This window comes from Wickerhamomyces ciferrii, contig 00291 (genome assembly GCF_000313485.1).
Source record: "Wickerhamomyces ciferrii WGS project CAIF00000000 data, strain NRRL Y-1031 F-60-10, contig 00291, whole genome shotgun sequence".
NCBI lineage: Eukaryota > Fungi > Ascomycota > Saccharomycetes > Phaffomycetales > Wickerhamomycetaceae > Hansenula > Hansenula ciferrii.
In genome coordinates, this window is record NW_011887449.1 from 1 (window position 1) to 15,690 (window position 15,690).

A 15,690-nucleotide genomic window follows, 5' to 3' on the forward strand; every position below is an offset into this window, starting at 1 on the left:
TCCTTTTGATGGTTTTGTATGTGAGGTTTTATCAAGACTTGGTGTTAAAAATAAAAAGTTTGCTTCAATACCAAGGTTTTTTTTATCATAAAGAGGAATTATACGTTCATATTGTCTTCCCTCATCTTTTGCTTTAATTCCAATGACCTTAATTAAATTTATTGAAAAATCAGAAAGTGTGCTTTTAAATGTCTTAGATTTTCCCCATAAATTTTCTTTAGAAAATGCCTCTGTACCATATGGTGAAGTTATGAAAAGTCTGAGATTTAATGGAAACGATATATCAAATGAAGTTGTATGATTTCTGATTTCAAATGACCAGGGAATTGTATTTTTATTTGTAGATTTGTCTGATTTGCTTTCAAGGAATTTTGATTTAGAACCTGATTCAAAGACTGATGATTGACTTAAAAGAAGTGGTTGAGTTACTAGTGTTTTTGAAATATCAAACAGAGTGAATGGAATTTCCTTATAATTATAAATATCACCGTTTGTTATTGATGTTCTTCTAATAGTGACTCTGGTTTTGTAGTTAACATAGGCATCTGAACCTAATCTGATTGAAGGTGGTAAAAAATGTTCACCATGTTTAAGATTATCTTCAAAGTTCAAACAGTCATTATATAGTGGTATTTGACATTTAACAATGTATTCATACTCCCCGGGTTTCAAGGTGAAAGATTGATCTTTAGTTGACTCTTTAACATCTTGTGTAGGGAACACGACACTTTCTTTAAGAAACAAGGAATGAAGTTCTCTTTCGTTGCCAGGTTTAGCTTTATAACTCACTGTGCCTTCTGGTGGTTTAGATCTTTTAGGGTCTATTTCTGAATATGAATTTCCTTGAAATGTAACAGCTACTTCCTTGACATCAAGCTCTTTGAAAACTTTTAGATTGATCTTTGCAGTTATTGTATCTAAAGCTTGGTATGTGTATTCTTTGGAACCAAATAATGTACGGTCCATAAAGGAAATATCTATTTCAGCTGGGTGTTTTAGATTTTCAGAACTCATGATATTGATAACTCATCAATTCATTCAAAGAGAGTACAAATTAATCGGCTGTTTACTATCTTATGTATTCCATTACAGGTCAAGAACAGCTATATCTTACTATCATCATTCATATGTCGATTTTTGAATAGGTAATCGGATATGCAAGTCAATTCGATTGGATTTGGAGATTCTGGAGATGATACTTTTATTTTTGAAGTTACTTACAATTACGTCATATCGAACAATAATAGTTTTCATATACGCTGTAATTCGTAAATTCATATCTAAACAAGATTTAATTCTTTAGTGCTTCTCTTTGGTAGCTGATCCATAATTTGGTAGGCTTTCTTCAGGTTGTTGAGCTTTAGAATAATTATCATGAGTGAGTTTTTGCTTTTCGTCCTGTTGAAGTGTTTCAGTCTCTTCAACATTCAAACTAACAGGAGCAGCTGTAGTACCATCATATAATGGAGTGAAATCATCTGGTTGTCTAAAAGCCTCTGGTGGATAAGTTTTTAACACCTTTTTCGCTAATCGGGGAGATATCTGTTTGATTTGAATATATTCTTGTGGAGCTGGAACACCTGTTATGACAGTCACTGGTGTCAAAAATTCAACTTCCTTACTTAGCCAACTTTTTTTTTCTTCCTTAAATTTAGCCCGTATGTTTAACTTATAGTCTAATTTGATATTACATGTTTCAAATGTTGGATTAAAAGTAGGCACAAGTCCCATATAGGAAAGGGATATTGGAACTTCTAGTTGAAATGGATTCAAATCTACTCTGGTTTCATAAAATGGTATTGGTTCCAAATTTGCCAAATCTAACTTGATTGAAACATCTCTCAGGTGAATTAATTTATATTCTCTCTCCTCCTGCGTTGTCCAGCCTTCAGCAGTGACACTATAAGTACCAATCAAATATATTACAAAATCATTTAGTATGAACTGACCCAGTCCGGATGTTTCATTATCAATTCCTCTATATCTCTCAGGCCCATATCTAGATGTAAGAAAAACTCTTAAATCTGGTGGTTCAGGGATTTTCAGGATTGGACTTGAAAATCTGACTTCAAGAACAAAAGGTACATCATACTCTTGAGCAAATCTTGGTTTTGATTGTTTGATTCCAATCAATGATTTAATAAAACTGGAAGAAGTTTTATGAGGTGATTCTTTAACTGGTATTTCATAAGATTTTGGACCTGTTGGTTTCTCAGTCAATGCAATTCTCTTGTGTATTTTATCTGAAAACACAATGGAATTCTTCAAGACAAATGGGCGTTTATCTGGAATTATTTCTTCAATAATTGGATCAAAATTGGTTACCCATGTTCTTTGGTATTCTTGAAGATTTAACTTGAGCCATGAAGCTCTTCTAACTGTAACTCGGACTTCATAATCGATATCAGCAATACCTTCAATGAACGTTGAAGGGGGTAAAATTGTGTTACTGTGACCAATACCACGTTCCCCTGTGCCAGCTGTATATGCACAGATGTTTACCAAAGGAATTTTAAAAGCAAAATCATAAACATATTCACCTGGTGTTAAAGTAAACTCTTTATTATTACTAACCTTTCGAACATTTGGAGGTGGGAAAATGGTACATTCATCATAAGCAACTGTATGAGATTCTGACTTGGTGACTTTTCTATTTTTAGTATTACCATTTGTAGCTCTTTTCTCATTTACTTGAACTTTTGACTTAGAAATACCAGCAAATTTAACTGTGATATCCTTGACTCTGATTTCTTTGTGAACTTTCAAGGAAACTCTACCTCGAATGACGTCTAAAGGTTTATACTTGTAATCATTTGTATTGTTCAATTCTAGTATGATATCAGCTGTTCCTGAACCCATAGTATGAATATTTCAGATCTTGAACTGGTCAGCTATAGTGGATCTTGAAATCTGGGTCATTCCTAGATATTTATATTTTATATTAATATTGACTTTTAGATTTGTATTATCTAATCTGCTGAAAATTTACGAGATATGCAGTTGGATGTCGGAGTACTTATATGCAGCATTTCTTAATTAGTATATGTAACATGACTTCTAACTTTTGATAACGATTGAGCAACCAGTTTGCTTACGATGGTCAGGGACCAGGGTATATGTACTCCCTAAGCATTAACTGATATCTCTATTCAATGGAATATTAGTAGCACTAGCAACAGCCTGGTCACGTAATTAGTTGACGGATAACCTCGGCAACAAGTTATATACTACTAAATTCATCATATCAATCCGATCAGTACCTTCTGATAGTATATAGTGTTACATCGATATGTGATAACTTTAAGTTTCTATATAGTATCTGAGTACATAAAAAATGATAATTAATTTTGGTTCATATTAATCATGCATAATTCTAACTGAATTATTTTTTTGATATAGTTTGAAAATCTCTTGAAATCTTGTAGCATCAGCATAAGCAGGTAAATTAGCTTTTAGAGGTATACAGTGTACACTCACTTACAATTGGGGAAGGATCGAATCTCCTCGAGTTGAATCAGTTAATTCAGTCAATCAAATTAGCTATATATTTCAGAATCTTTGGTCTCTGTGCAATCATATCTCTACGAAAAGACTACAAAACACCTAGCTGAACTAAGGATTATTTTCAGAGTAAGCAAATTGTGAATAAATGTATCTAAGCAAAATCTGATGTACTTTTTCGATTATTTTTACTGCTCTTTGGTAGCTGATCCATAAGTTGGTAAGATTTCTTCTGCGTTTTGAGCTTGAGAATAATGTTCAGCAAGCTTTTGTTTCTCATTCTGTTTAGCTGGTTCTGGATGTTGAGCTGGAGAATATTGTTCAGTAAGATTTTGTTTTTCATTTTGTTTAGCTGGTTCTGGCTCTTCAACATTCAGGCTAATAGGAGCAGCTGTAGTATCATCATATAATGGAGTGAAATCATCTGGCTGTCTAAAAGCTTCTGGTGGGTAAGTTTCTAATACCTGTTGTGCCAACTGAGGAGGTATCTGCATCATTTGAATATATTCTTGTGGAGCTGGAACACCAGTTAATACAGTCACTGGTGTTAAAAATTCAAGTTTTTTACTACCCCAACTCTTCTTTTCTTCTAAAAATTTAGCCCATATGTTTAACTTATAATCAACTTTGATATTACATGTATCGAATGTTGGTTTCACAACATCAAGCACAACTGCATCTCCATAAAGGGAGAATGGGAGCTCCAATTGAAAAGGATTTGAATCTGCAGTGGTTCCGTGTAGTGGGTTTGGTTCTAAATTTGCCAAATCTAACTCCATTGAAAGATCTCTTTTGTGATTTAATCTATATATTCTCTGCTCCTGTACTGAACGACCTTCAGCAATGACACTATATGTACCAATCAAATATATTCCAAAATCTTCCAGTATAAACTGACCCAATCCAGATGTTTGATTGTCAATACCTCTATATCTCTCAGGTCCATGTTTGGATGTAAGAAATATTTTTAATTGGGGTACTCTGCCGATTCTCAAAAACGGGGTTGAACATCTAACTTCAAATACAAACGGTACATCATATTCTTGAGCAAATTTTGGTGGTGGTCCTTTGTTTCCAAATAATGATTTAATAAAATGGGATGATTTTTTACGAGCTGATTCTTTAATTGGTATTTCATAAGATTCTGGACCTGTTGGTTTCTCAGTTAACGCAATTCTCTTGTGTATTTTATCTGAAAAAACAATGGAATTTCTCAAGAAGAATGGATGTGTATGTGAAATTATATCATCAATTGGATCAAAACTTGTCACCATTGGATTCTTGTGTTCTTGAGGATTTGATTTGAACCATGAAGCTCTCTTTACTGTAACTCGGACCTGATAATTGATATTACCAATACCTGTAATACCCATTGAAGGAGGTAACCTTGTATCACCATGAGTAACACCTCGCCCTCCAGTATTTGTGAGGTAACATACGTTCCTCAATGGAATTTTAAAAGCAAAATCATAAACATATTCACCCGGTGTTAATGTAAACTCTTTACTATTACTAACATTCCTCACATTTGGAGGTGGGAAAATGATTCCTTCATCATAAGCAACAGTATGAAATTCTGTCTTGGTGACTTTTCGGTTTTGAGTATTCCCATTTGCAGTTCTTCTTCTTTCATTTACTTGAAATTCTGATCTTGAAATACCAGCGAATTTAACTGTGACTTCCTTAACACTGATCTCTTTGTGAACTTTCAAATTAACTCGTCCACGAATAACATCTAATGGTTTATATTTGTATCCATCTGTATTATTCAACTGTATGACAATATCAACTGTTCCTGAACCCATAGTATGATTGTTCCTGATGTTAAATTGACAAACAACAATAGATCTTGAAGTCTTGGAATTTCCTCGGTATTTATACTATTGTTGACTTTCAGATTTGTATTATCTAATCACTCAGATATTTACGAGATCTGCGGTCGGATGTCTTATTGCGCCATTTTCGGTCACATATAAAGGCTAATGTGCAGCATTTCTTTATATTAACATGACCCTTTAGGCAATTGGGTAAGCAGCTTCCCTGTGTTGGTCATTGTCTTTGTACGTAGCTAAGCGTTATCTCTCAATTGAATATTAGCAGCACTAGCGACTCTTCAGCCTAGTGCTATAGCAGCTAGGTGACGCGGATAAACTCGCCGAAAGGCTACTCCTATATAATTTTAAGAATAGTACGGATCGATTGTTTTCAGAGTAATTAATCTAGCAATATTTTGTATATATATAAATGTTGATATATATAGATTATATTATATTATAGCCAAACAGTACTATATATTGTATATTATATTGTATATTATATAGAAATAACTATCTAGCCAATTTTTTTTAAACATTAATTTTATTCTCGCTGCTCTTTGGTTGCTGATTCATAAATTGGTAGGATTTCTTCAGATTGTTCACAAGTTGAAGAATATATTTCATCTTCTGTACTATGATTTTGTTTCTCATCCTGTTTAGCTGGCTCTGACTCCTCGACATTCAGGCTAATAGGAGCAGCTGTAGTATCATCATATAATGGAGTGAAATCATCTGGTTGTCTAAAAGCTTCTGGTGGATAAGTTTCCAACACCTGTTGTGCCAAATGATGAGGTATTTTCATCATTTGAATATATTCTTGTGGAGATGGGATACCAGCTAATACAGTGACTGGTACTGTCAAAAATCCAACTCTCCCACTGTGCCAACTTTTCTTTTCTTCTCTAAATTTAGCCCATATGTTCAAGTTATAGTCTACTTTTATGTTACATGTATCAAATGTTGGATTTATAACATCAGGCACAACTGCATTTTCATAAATGAACGTTGGAATCCCTAATTGAAAAGGATTTGAGTTTGCTGTAGTTCCAAACAATGGGTTTGGTTCCAAATTTGCCAAATCTAGCACTAATGATAAGTCTTTCTTATAGACTAATTTGTATCTCCTCGCCTCCTGTATTGTACGACCTTCAGCGATGAGGTTATACGTAACAGTCAAATGTATTCCAAAATCGTCCAGTATGAGCTGACCCAATCCAGATGTTTGATTATCAACTCCTCTATACCTCTCAGGTCCATGTTTAGATGTAAGAAATATCATTAACTGTGGTACTAATTTACCAATTCTTAAAAATGGGCTTGAACATATTCTAGCTTCAAAACCAAAAGGTACATTGTACTCTCGAGCGAGACTTGAACGTGCTGGTCTTTTGTTTCCAAATAATGATTTGATAAACTGGGATGGCTTTTTACTAGATGATTCTCTTACTGGTACTTCGTAAGATTCTGTAACTTTATCTGAGAACTCTATAGAATTTTTCAAAAAAACAAGTTTTGTATTTGAAATGATATCTTCAATTAATGGATCAAAAGTGGTTACTAGAAGACTTTTGGATTCTTGAGGGTTTGGCTTGGACCATGAAGCTCTGTCGACTATAACTCGGATTTGATACTTAATATTACCAATACCATCGATATCCATTGAAGGAGGCAGCTTTTTATGACCATGAACCGTTGCACGATCCCCAGTCTTTGTAAGGTAGCATATGTTTCTCAAAGGAATCTTGAAAGCAAAATCATAAACATAATCACCTGGTGTTAATGTAAACTCTTTATTACTACTAACCTTTCTAACATTCGGAGGTGGGAAAATGACGACCTCATCATAAGCAACTATATGAGCTTCGGTTTTGATGGCCTTTCTGGCTTGAAACTGAAGCTCATTTGCAGTTAGTCTGCTTTCGTTTACTTGAACTTCTGACCTAGAAACACCAGAAAATTTAACTGTGACTTCTTTAACACTAATTTCTTTGTGAACTTTCAAGGAAACTCTACCACGAATAACATCTAATGGTCTATACTTGTATCCATTTGTATTGTTCAGCTGTATTGTAATGTCAACTGTTCCGGAACTCATAGTATAATAGTTCCTGATCCTCAATTGACAAACAACAATAGATCTTGAAGTCTTGGAATATCCTCGGTATTTATATTGTTATTGACATTCAGATTTGTATTATCTAATCTCTTGAAGTATTTACGAGATCTGCGGTCGGATGTCTTATTGCGCCATTCTCGGTCACATATAAAGGCTTATGTGAACTTTGAAGTATTTCCAGAATTTGAATTACATGACTTTAAGCGATTGGGTAAGCACTGAGCAGAGTTCTAATATTTATTGTTAGTCATGTGTAGAGAAATTTATAGTGTGATGGTCCCAAAGAGTGGTCAATAGCTAGATCATGAACTAGTACAGTTTCAACTAATAATGCAAAAGCCAACGTACATGCAACTTCCACTGAAACCACACGATATCGCTGACTCTATTATAACAAATAGAAGCATTTTAATCTTTTTAAGATATCTGGTCTTACAAACTATATGTAATTGAAATGGCTTCAAACCACGAACAGTTCAAGAATAAATATATCTATGCATAATTTAATGTATTTTCTCTGTTACCTGTTACCCCTATACTGATCTTGGGTAGCTGATCCATAAGTTGGTAGGCTTTCTTCGGGTTGTTGAGCTTGAGAGAAATTTTCTGTAGTAAGCTTTTGCTTTCCATCCATTTCAAGTGATTCAGTCTCTTCAATACTCAAACTAGTAGGAGCAGCTGTAGTGTCATCGTATAATGGAGTGAAATCTTCTGGTTGTTTAAAAACTTCTGGTGGATAAGTCTTTAAAACCCGTTGCGCCAACCTATGGGGTATATGATTCATTTGAATATATTCCTGTGGAGCTGGGACACCAGTTAAGACAGTGACTGGTCTGAAGAATTCAACCATTTTGCTATGCCAACTTTTCTTATCCTCTCTAAATTTCGCCCGTATGTTTAACATATAGTTTTTTTTGAGGTTACATGTTTCAAACGTTGGCTCTATATCAGCAGGGACGACTGCATCTCCATAAAGTGATATTGGAAGCTCTAATTGGAACGGATTAGAATTTGATGTAGTTCCATATATAGGGTTTGGTTTCAAGTTTGCCAAATCTAACATCATTGGAAGATCTCTTTTTGAGGTTAATCTATATGTTTTCTGATATGTTGTTACATGAACTCCTGAAGTGGCAGTATAAGTACCAATCAAATATATTCCAAAATCTTTCAATATTAACTGACCTAGTCCTGATGCTTGATCATCAATTCCTCTATATCTCTCAGGTCCATGTTTAGATGTAAGAAATATTTTCAACCCTGGCACTTGATTAATCTTCAAAAACTGACTTGGACATCTAACTTCAAAGACAAATGGTACATCAAACTCTTGAGCAAATTTTGGTGGTGGATCCTCATTTCCAAATAATGATTTAATAAAATGGGATGACTTCTTTAGCGATGATTCTCTAATTGGTATCTCATACGATTCTGGACCTGTTGGTTTTTCACTCAATGCAATTCTTTTATGGATTCTATTTGAAAACACAATGGATCCACGCAAAACAAATGGGCTAGTAAATCGAATTATATCATCGATTGGATCGAAACTTGTTACATTTAGACCTTTGCGCATTCGAGGATCTGCCCTGAACCATGAATCTCTTTTAACTTTAACTTTGACTTGATAATTGATCTTACCAATATCTGAAATGCCCATTGAAGGAGGTAACATTGTGTAACTATGGCCAGCGATACGTCTCCCAGTACCTGTATATGCACATATATTTCTCAAAGGAAGTTTGAAAGCAAAATCATAAATATATTCACCTGGTGTTAATGTAAACACCTTATTATTACTAACATTCCTAACGTTTGGAGGTGGGAAAATGACGCATCCATCATGAGCAAATATATGAGAATCCTTTCTGATATAAGTCCTTGTTTCAATTTTCTTTGTTTTGGGATTGTATCTTTTCTCGGTAACATAAACTTGTGAAATTGAAATACCATCAAATTTGACTGTGACTTCTTGAACATTGATCTCTTTGTGAACTTTTAAACAAACTCTACCGCGAATGACGTCTAACGGTTTGTACGTGTACGTCCCATTTGTGTTGTTCAACTGTACTGTAACGTTAATTGATTTTGATTCCATATTATGATTAGTTTAAAGCAAAAAATGAGGAACTAAAATTCAATTTCTAAAGTAAGAAATTCTTCTAGTATTTAAATATATGTTGGCTAGCTTTCAGTTTTTATTGTTCTCGCTTAATTATAAACAAATTTACGAGATCCATGTGGTGTGAACCGCGTGCCATTTTCTGTCACTAGTTAGGCCTATATGAATGTGGATAAACGAAGTAACTGCCAGGAACTACTAGGTTGATAATAAGTACAGTTTTCCGTCGACTATAACCTAGAAAACGATGGATTTGAGTTTGGTAATGTTAACACTTTATATTACTGGCAGAATTATATATCATTCACTATTATTGGCAGCTTCAACCCCCCTATTATTACTCTCTCAACATTTGTAATTTTTTATAATTATATCGACACAAGAAAAGAGCTAGCTATACATTGATCTCGAAGGTTTTGAAACAACTTTAAGACGTCTTATAATTGCAAATATTGATATATATCAGTTCTGGTTTCGGTTTTACATCAATCAGAGCCTCAAATCAGATCAATGTTAAGTACTGTATGTCCATAGGAACTTTTAACCTCTGCAAATTCGTTTATTATTAAAAGACTACAAAATATATAGTTGAAATCAATAATGTTGACAGACTAAGCTGTTTGTGAGTTAATATATCTAGACAGGCTCTAATGGACTCTATCTATTATCTTTGATGTTCTTTGGTAGCTGATCCATAAGTTGGTAGGCTTTCTTCAGGCTCTTGAGCTTGAGAATAATGTTCATCAAGTTTTTGCTTTTCATCTTGTTTAACTGATTCAGTCTCTTCAACATTCAAGCTAGCAGGTGCAGCTGTAGTATCATCGTATAATGGAGTGAAATCATCTGGTCGTCTAAAAGCTTCTGGTGGGTAAGTTTCTAACACCTGTTGTGCCAAATGAGGAGGTATCTGTTTCATTTCAATATATTCTTGTGGAGCTGGAACACCAGTTATGACACTGACTGGTTTGAACAATTCGACTGATTTACTATACCAACCCTTTTGTTCTTCTAAAAATCTAGCCCGTATGTTTAACTTGTAGTCCACCTTGATGTTACATGTATCAAATGTGGGTTTTATGCCTTTAGGCACAGTTGCGTTTTCATAAAGGAATCTTGGGAATTCTAATTGAAAAGGATTTGAGTCTTCTGCAGTTCCATATAATGGGTTTGGTTCCAGATCTGCCAAATCTAAATTCATTGAAAGATTTCCTTTAAAGGTTAATCTATATGATATTCTCTTTTGTATTGATCTGTCTTCAGCAATTACACTATAAGTACCAATCAAATATATTCCAAACTCTTCCAGTATAAAATGACCCAATCCAGATGTTTGATTATCAATTCCCCTATATGTATTAGGTCCATATTTAGATTTAAGAAATATTTTCAAGTCTGGTGCGGCTTGATTAATTCTCAATATCGGACTTGAACATTCAACTTCAAAAACAAATGGCACGTCATATTCTTGAGCAAATTTTGGTGGTGGTTCTTTGCTTCCAAATAATGATTTGATGAAATGGGATGACTTCTTACGGGTTGATTTTCTCATTGGTATTTCATAAGATTCTGGACCTGTTGGTTTCTCAGTCAATGCAATTCTCTTGTGTATTTGGTTTGAAAGCACAACGGATTTTCTCAAAGAGAATGGCTGTGCATATGATATTATATCCTCAATTGGATCAAAACAGGTTATATTTGGATATTTATATTCTTCAATATTTGATCTGAACCGTGAAGCTCTTCTGATGGTAACTTGGACTCTATAATTGATACTACCAACACCTGTAATTCCCATTGAAGGAGGTAACCTTGTGTCACCATGACCCCTAGTACGTTTCCCAGTTCCACATCTGTTTCTCAAAGGAATTTTAAAAGCAAAATCATAAACATATTCACCTGGTGTTAATGTAAAAGCTTTATTATTACTAACACTCCTAACGTTTGGAGGTGGGAAAATGATACATCCATCATAAGCAACTGTATGAGTTTCGGTCTTGCAAATTCTTTCGTCTTCCATTTCCCCAGTATCCATATTCCTTCTTCTCTCAATCACATAAAATTGTGACCTAGAAGTACCATAGAAGTTGACTATGACGTCTTTAATATTGATCTCTTTGTAAACCCTCAAAAAAACTCTGCCACGAATGATGTCTAATGGTTTATACTTGTACCCATTTGTATTGTTCAGCTGTATTGTAATGTTAACTGATTTTGATCCCATATTATGATTAGTTCAGAGTGAAAAATGACCAACAACAATAGATTTTGAAAGTCCGAACTCCAAAGCATAGGATTCTTCTAGCATTTAAATATATTGGTTTTGAGTTTTTATTCTCTATCATTCACGAGATCTGCGGTCCGAAGTCTATTGTTCCGTTATTGAAAATAATGACATGCTAACACTAGCAGATCAAATATATCATGTCTACCGAATGAGTAGCAGCTTCAACTCTCTTATTTTTCTCTCAGTAGTTTCTAAAATTTCAACTGGACCCAAGTGTATAGATCATGTTCATCTCAAACCACATAATCAACGATATCCTGTAGCATCAGCATAAGTTGGTAAATTAGCTCTTGCTGGTATACTTTCACTTGCCATTGGAGGAGGAATACCACCAATCAAATCAATCCAAGTGTCAATAGAAACTTCTTTAATCTTTTTAGAATCTTTGGTTTCCGCAAACCCTGCAGTTATCTTTAGTTTATATTTTCTTTCCATATTACAAGTCTTGAAATTTGGTACTAAAGAATATGGAATAACCGCATTTGAATATAGTGATGTTGGAATCTCTAGCTCATGTAATGCAGATCCTGTTTGTTCATTGATAGCTTTAGATTTTCTTGCATATGCTAAGTCTAATTTTCCACTGACGGATAATTGGCATAATGTAATCACTTTATAATCTTGTCTTTTGAATTCCTGTGATACAACATTTGTCACTATGAATAATTCAATTTTTAAATTTTTAAGATAAACTGCACCCAATCCTGAACTTTCACCATTCATACCAATATATTTTTTGGGGTTTGCCTTTGAAAGAACATATAGCTTATAAGTTGGTGATTTCCCCACTGTTTGAAACAATCCATTAAATCTTGCTTCAAAGAAAAAAGGAACATCATATGCAGTTATTGTAGGTGGTTCATTCTTCGGTGGTGTTGGTGGTGGTTGTGGGATAGATGTTGAAGATTGACTAATATCATCTGAACTTCCAAAAAATAAGGTTTTTAAGAAACTTGAAGATCTCCTCTGTGGTGATGGTGGTGTCTGATAGCCTTGTCCGCTATAAGGCCTCTGAGGTTTATCTATTATTGCTATGATTTCTGGTATTTTATCTTTGAAAACTTGCTCTTTCCTTATAAAGTTTAATTCTCGACTTGAACTATTAAGATGTTCTAATGAATCAAATGGTATAAATCTAAATGGTGAAAACTTTCTGATATTAGGCTTGATTATTGAAGTTCTTTTAACTGTGACTTTTAAGAAATAATTGATTTGCCCTAATTCTCCAAGATCTGATAAGGAAGGTGGTAATGGGCCTCTAAAATGAGCAGAATTATTACTATTCAACTGATCTGAATTCCTTCTAACAACCTGAAATTTATTAGTTATACCATTCGTTGGAGCATTATTACTACCACATGATGATTCTAAGGGGAGTTTGAATTCAAAATCATATTCATATTCACCTGGTGTCAGTGTAAACTCTTTAGCCGAACTAACTTGTCTAACGTTTTTTGGTGGGAATATCGTTCTGGTTTCATATAGCAGTCTATGACTTTCTAATTTTGCAATTTCCTTTTCCTTTCTTTTAACCAAGTGTTTTTCTCTTATTATTGATTGTGAAATACCTTCAAGTTTTATTTGGATACAACTTAGTGAGATCTCTGATCTGACGTTAACATAAACTTTCCCTCTTATCGTATCAAGACTTGTGAAGATGTTTGATGGTCTGAGTTCTTGAGCTTCGATCTTTACTTCACATGCAGAAACCATCTTGGACACATGAGAACTGATGTTTAGATCTAAATTGTCTGATGTTGATAAGCTTTTCTAGTAGATGATGAATAATAAAGTATAATGGTAAATCCGTGAGCCGGGGTGAATAAGCAGTTTTTGATGAACAATGATATGATTCTTGGTGATGAATAGACTGATTTATCGATAATAATTGAGCACCAAACTTATCAAGATAACGATTGTTCAATGGAAAACATGTACCTGAATATTTTCCAAAACTTTAAACAGCTCTTGTTTATATTTTTTGCTAATTTCAACAAATTGTGCTTCTCGTAAACAAAAATTTCAAAATCTACAAATCTGACATAATCTCCAGCCATCTCTATGCCTAGTTTCTAAAATTACACATAACAATCATTAAATTAATTTTGTTTTCTATACAAACTCACTAGCTGAGTTCTTCAAGAATCTAATAGCTAAATAAGTGATATCTGCCATAACAAATTTCACAATGTTTTCCCCAAGGAAATTAACAACCAAATTGAATTGTTCTACTGTACCTGAATTTTGTGATATTTGTCTCTTGATAGTATTCAATGTGAATTGTAAGTTCTCAATAGCTTTGATGTATTCATGTATTGTGGCTTGATCTTTCACTGATCTTGAAGATGCTGTTGAAGAAACAGATATGGAACGTGAATGAAGGTTAACTCTTGCTTTTTCGATTGTTGGACTTGTAACATTGGATGATTGAGCTTGATTTAATCGGGTATCTGGATTTAATGAATGTCTTTTAGGTTTAGCTTTAATTTTTCCTCTGAATTTGTCCAAAATCAATGAATTTCTCTTCTTTTTCTTCTCAGTATCTGGTGAAGATGGTAAATCTTTATTGTTATTTGGTATTGTATTGGAATTTGTCTTGGTAATTGGGATGGAAGATGAAGTTCTATTTAATGAATTCTTTAATGATTCTCTTGAACTTGTCTTATAAGGTTTTGAAGTCATTATACTTGAATTTGTAGATACTGTATCACTATCAAATGAAGAATTTGAATTTTGACTTTCAGTTTGAAAAACATCAAAGGCATCCATCAATTTTTTATAGTATAATAAAGTTGGCTCCACTGTAGATAATTTATTACTATCGTTATTATCACCACCAAATTTCCTAAGTAAAGAACTAATTTCTTGAATGATATTGATTTTAACTGATCCATTTAATATAGTTTCTGGTTGTTGATAAATTTTTCTATTTAAAAAGACATTATTTGTTAAGAAGATCGCACCTTCTTCAGATTGATATGATTCAATAATCTTGTCTAATACATATTGTGATCTCTCTATCCCGCTTTCGGGTATCTTCAGATTTTCTTGTTGTGTTGTTGATATATCATCCCATTTATTGAATAATACTCTATCATCAAAAGCAGGGGTTGTATTTGAAGCAGATTGTTTCAAGCTTGGACTTGAATTTAAATCCTGATTATTATTATTAACTTGTGATACTATATTATTGACATCATTGAAGTTTTTTGAATTGAGTGAAAAACTATCAGTTGAACACTCTTCATCAGATTGATAAACTTTGACTAACCCAACTTGGAAATTATTGAAGTTACTTGAGGTGAAAGAAGGACTAGAAACTATTGAATCTCTTTGGTAATGATGATCAGAAAAAACTCTTCTTGGTGGACTGGTTATACTGTTTCTATTGTAATTCATATCTGCATATTTATTTGAAACTTCCAACGTCTTTTGATGATATTATCTCCTGTTGAAAAGAAACAATCGTACGATTATCTATCGGTTGTAATCTGTTCTTAGACGGCTTAAAGGTATGACTGTTTATGAATGTTAACGATATGTCGTAATTGGCAAAGATGATCAGGTTGTTGAACACTTTGAACTTTTTGGAATGTAATGTTCAAAAAGTGTACCTGACTGGAGATAAAATTTGAGGTTAAGCGAAATCAAAAAATTTTAGTGAAGCCTTGATTATACAACTGTGGGTGATTTTCTCTTAATTTCCCATTCAGAGCTCACTTAGAATAACCAAAGATTCTTTGTAATCGCTCTTCACTGTCGATTGCGTCTGTGGGTCGTAATTGTTGTTACTGTAGCTGTGCATCTTTCTTTCAGATTGATTTCGTACTAATTGTGTGCTTTGGTCTGT

At 33.7% G+C, this 15,690-nt stretch overlaps 7 protein-coding genes across 7 annotated transcripts; all 7 read right to left on the minus strand.

Moving 5' to 3' along the window:
• Nucleotides 1-1,299: 1,299 nt before the first annotated feature.
• BN7_6571 (uncharacterized protein) lies at nt 1,300-2,859 on the minus strand (the record flags this gene model as incomplete). The annotated part of the gene is made up of 1 exon (XM_011272864.1): nt 1,300-2,859. The coding sequence occupies one exon, from the start codon at nt 2,857-2,859 to the stop codon at nt 1,300-1,302; it is 1,560 nt and encodes a 519-aa protein (XP_011271166.1).
• An 830-nt stretch (nt 2,860-3,689) lies between these two features.
• On the minus strand, nt 3,690-5,306 carry BN7_6572 (uncharacterized protein; the record flags this gene model as incomplete). Its single annotated transcript, XM_011272865.1, has 1 exon — nt 3,690-5,306. The coding sequence occupies one exon, from the start codon at nt 5,304-5,306 to the stop codon at nt 3,690-3,692; it is 1,617 nt and encodes a 538-aa protein (XP_011271167.1).
• A 553-nt stretch (nt 5,307-5,859) lies between these two features.
• Nucleotides 5,860-7,413, minus strand: BN7_6573 (uncharacterized protein; the record flags this gene model as incomplete). Its single annotated transcript, XM_011272866.1, has 1 exon — nt 5,860-7,413. The coding sequence occupies one exon, from the start codon at nt 7,411-7,413 to the stop codon at nt 5,860-5,862; it is 1,554 nt and encodes a 517-aa protein (XP_011271168.1).
• Nucleotides 7,414-7,954: 541 nt separating this feature from the next.
• On the minus strand, nt 7,955-9,532 carry BN7_6574 (Arrestin domain-containing protein A; the record flags this gene model as incomplete). The annotated part of the gene is made up of 1 exon (XM_011272867.1): nt 7,955-9,532. One exon carries the CDS (start codon nt 9,530-9,532, stop codon nt 7,955-7,957), a length of 1,578 nt encoding a protein of 525 aa, XP_011271169.1.
• A 688-nt stretch (nt 9,533-10,220) lies between these two features.
• Nucleotides 10,221-11,777, minus strand: BN7_6575 (uncharacterized protein; the record flags this gene model as incomplete). Its single annotated transcript, XM_011272868.1, has 1 exon — nt 10,221-11,777. The coding sequence occupies one exon, from the start codon at nt 11,775-11,777 to the stop codon at nt 10,221-10,223; it is 1,557 nt and encodes a 518-aa protein (XP_011271170.1).
• Nucleotides 11,778-12,086: 309 nt separating this feature from the next.
• On the minus strand, nt 12,087-13,553 carry BN7_6576 (uncharacterized protein; the record flags this gene model as incomplete). The annotated part of the gene is made up of 1 exon (XM_011272869.1): nt 12,087-13,553. One exon carries the CDS (start codon nt 13,551-13,553, stop codon nt 12,087-12,089), a length of 1,467 nt encoding a protein of 488 aa, XP_011271171.1.
• A 399-nt stretch (nt 13,554-13,952) lies between these two features.
• On the minus strand, nt 13,953-15,239 carry BN7_6577 (uncharacterized protein; the record flags this gene model as incomplete). Its single annotated transcript, XM_011272870.1, has 1 exon — nt 13,953-15,239. The coding sequence occupies one exon, from the start codon at nt 15,237-15,239 to the stop codon at nt 13,953-13,955; it is 1,287 nt and encodes a 428-aa protein (XP_011271172.1).
• Between the last annotated feature and the right edge of the window lie 451 nt (nt 15,240-15,690).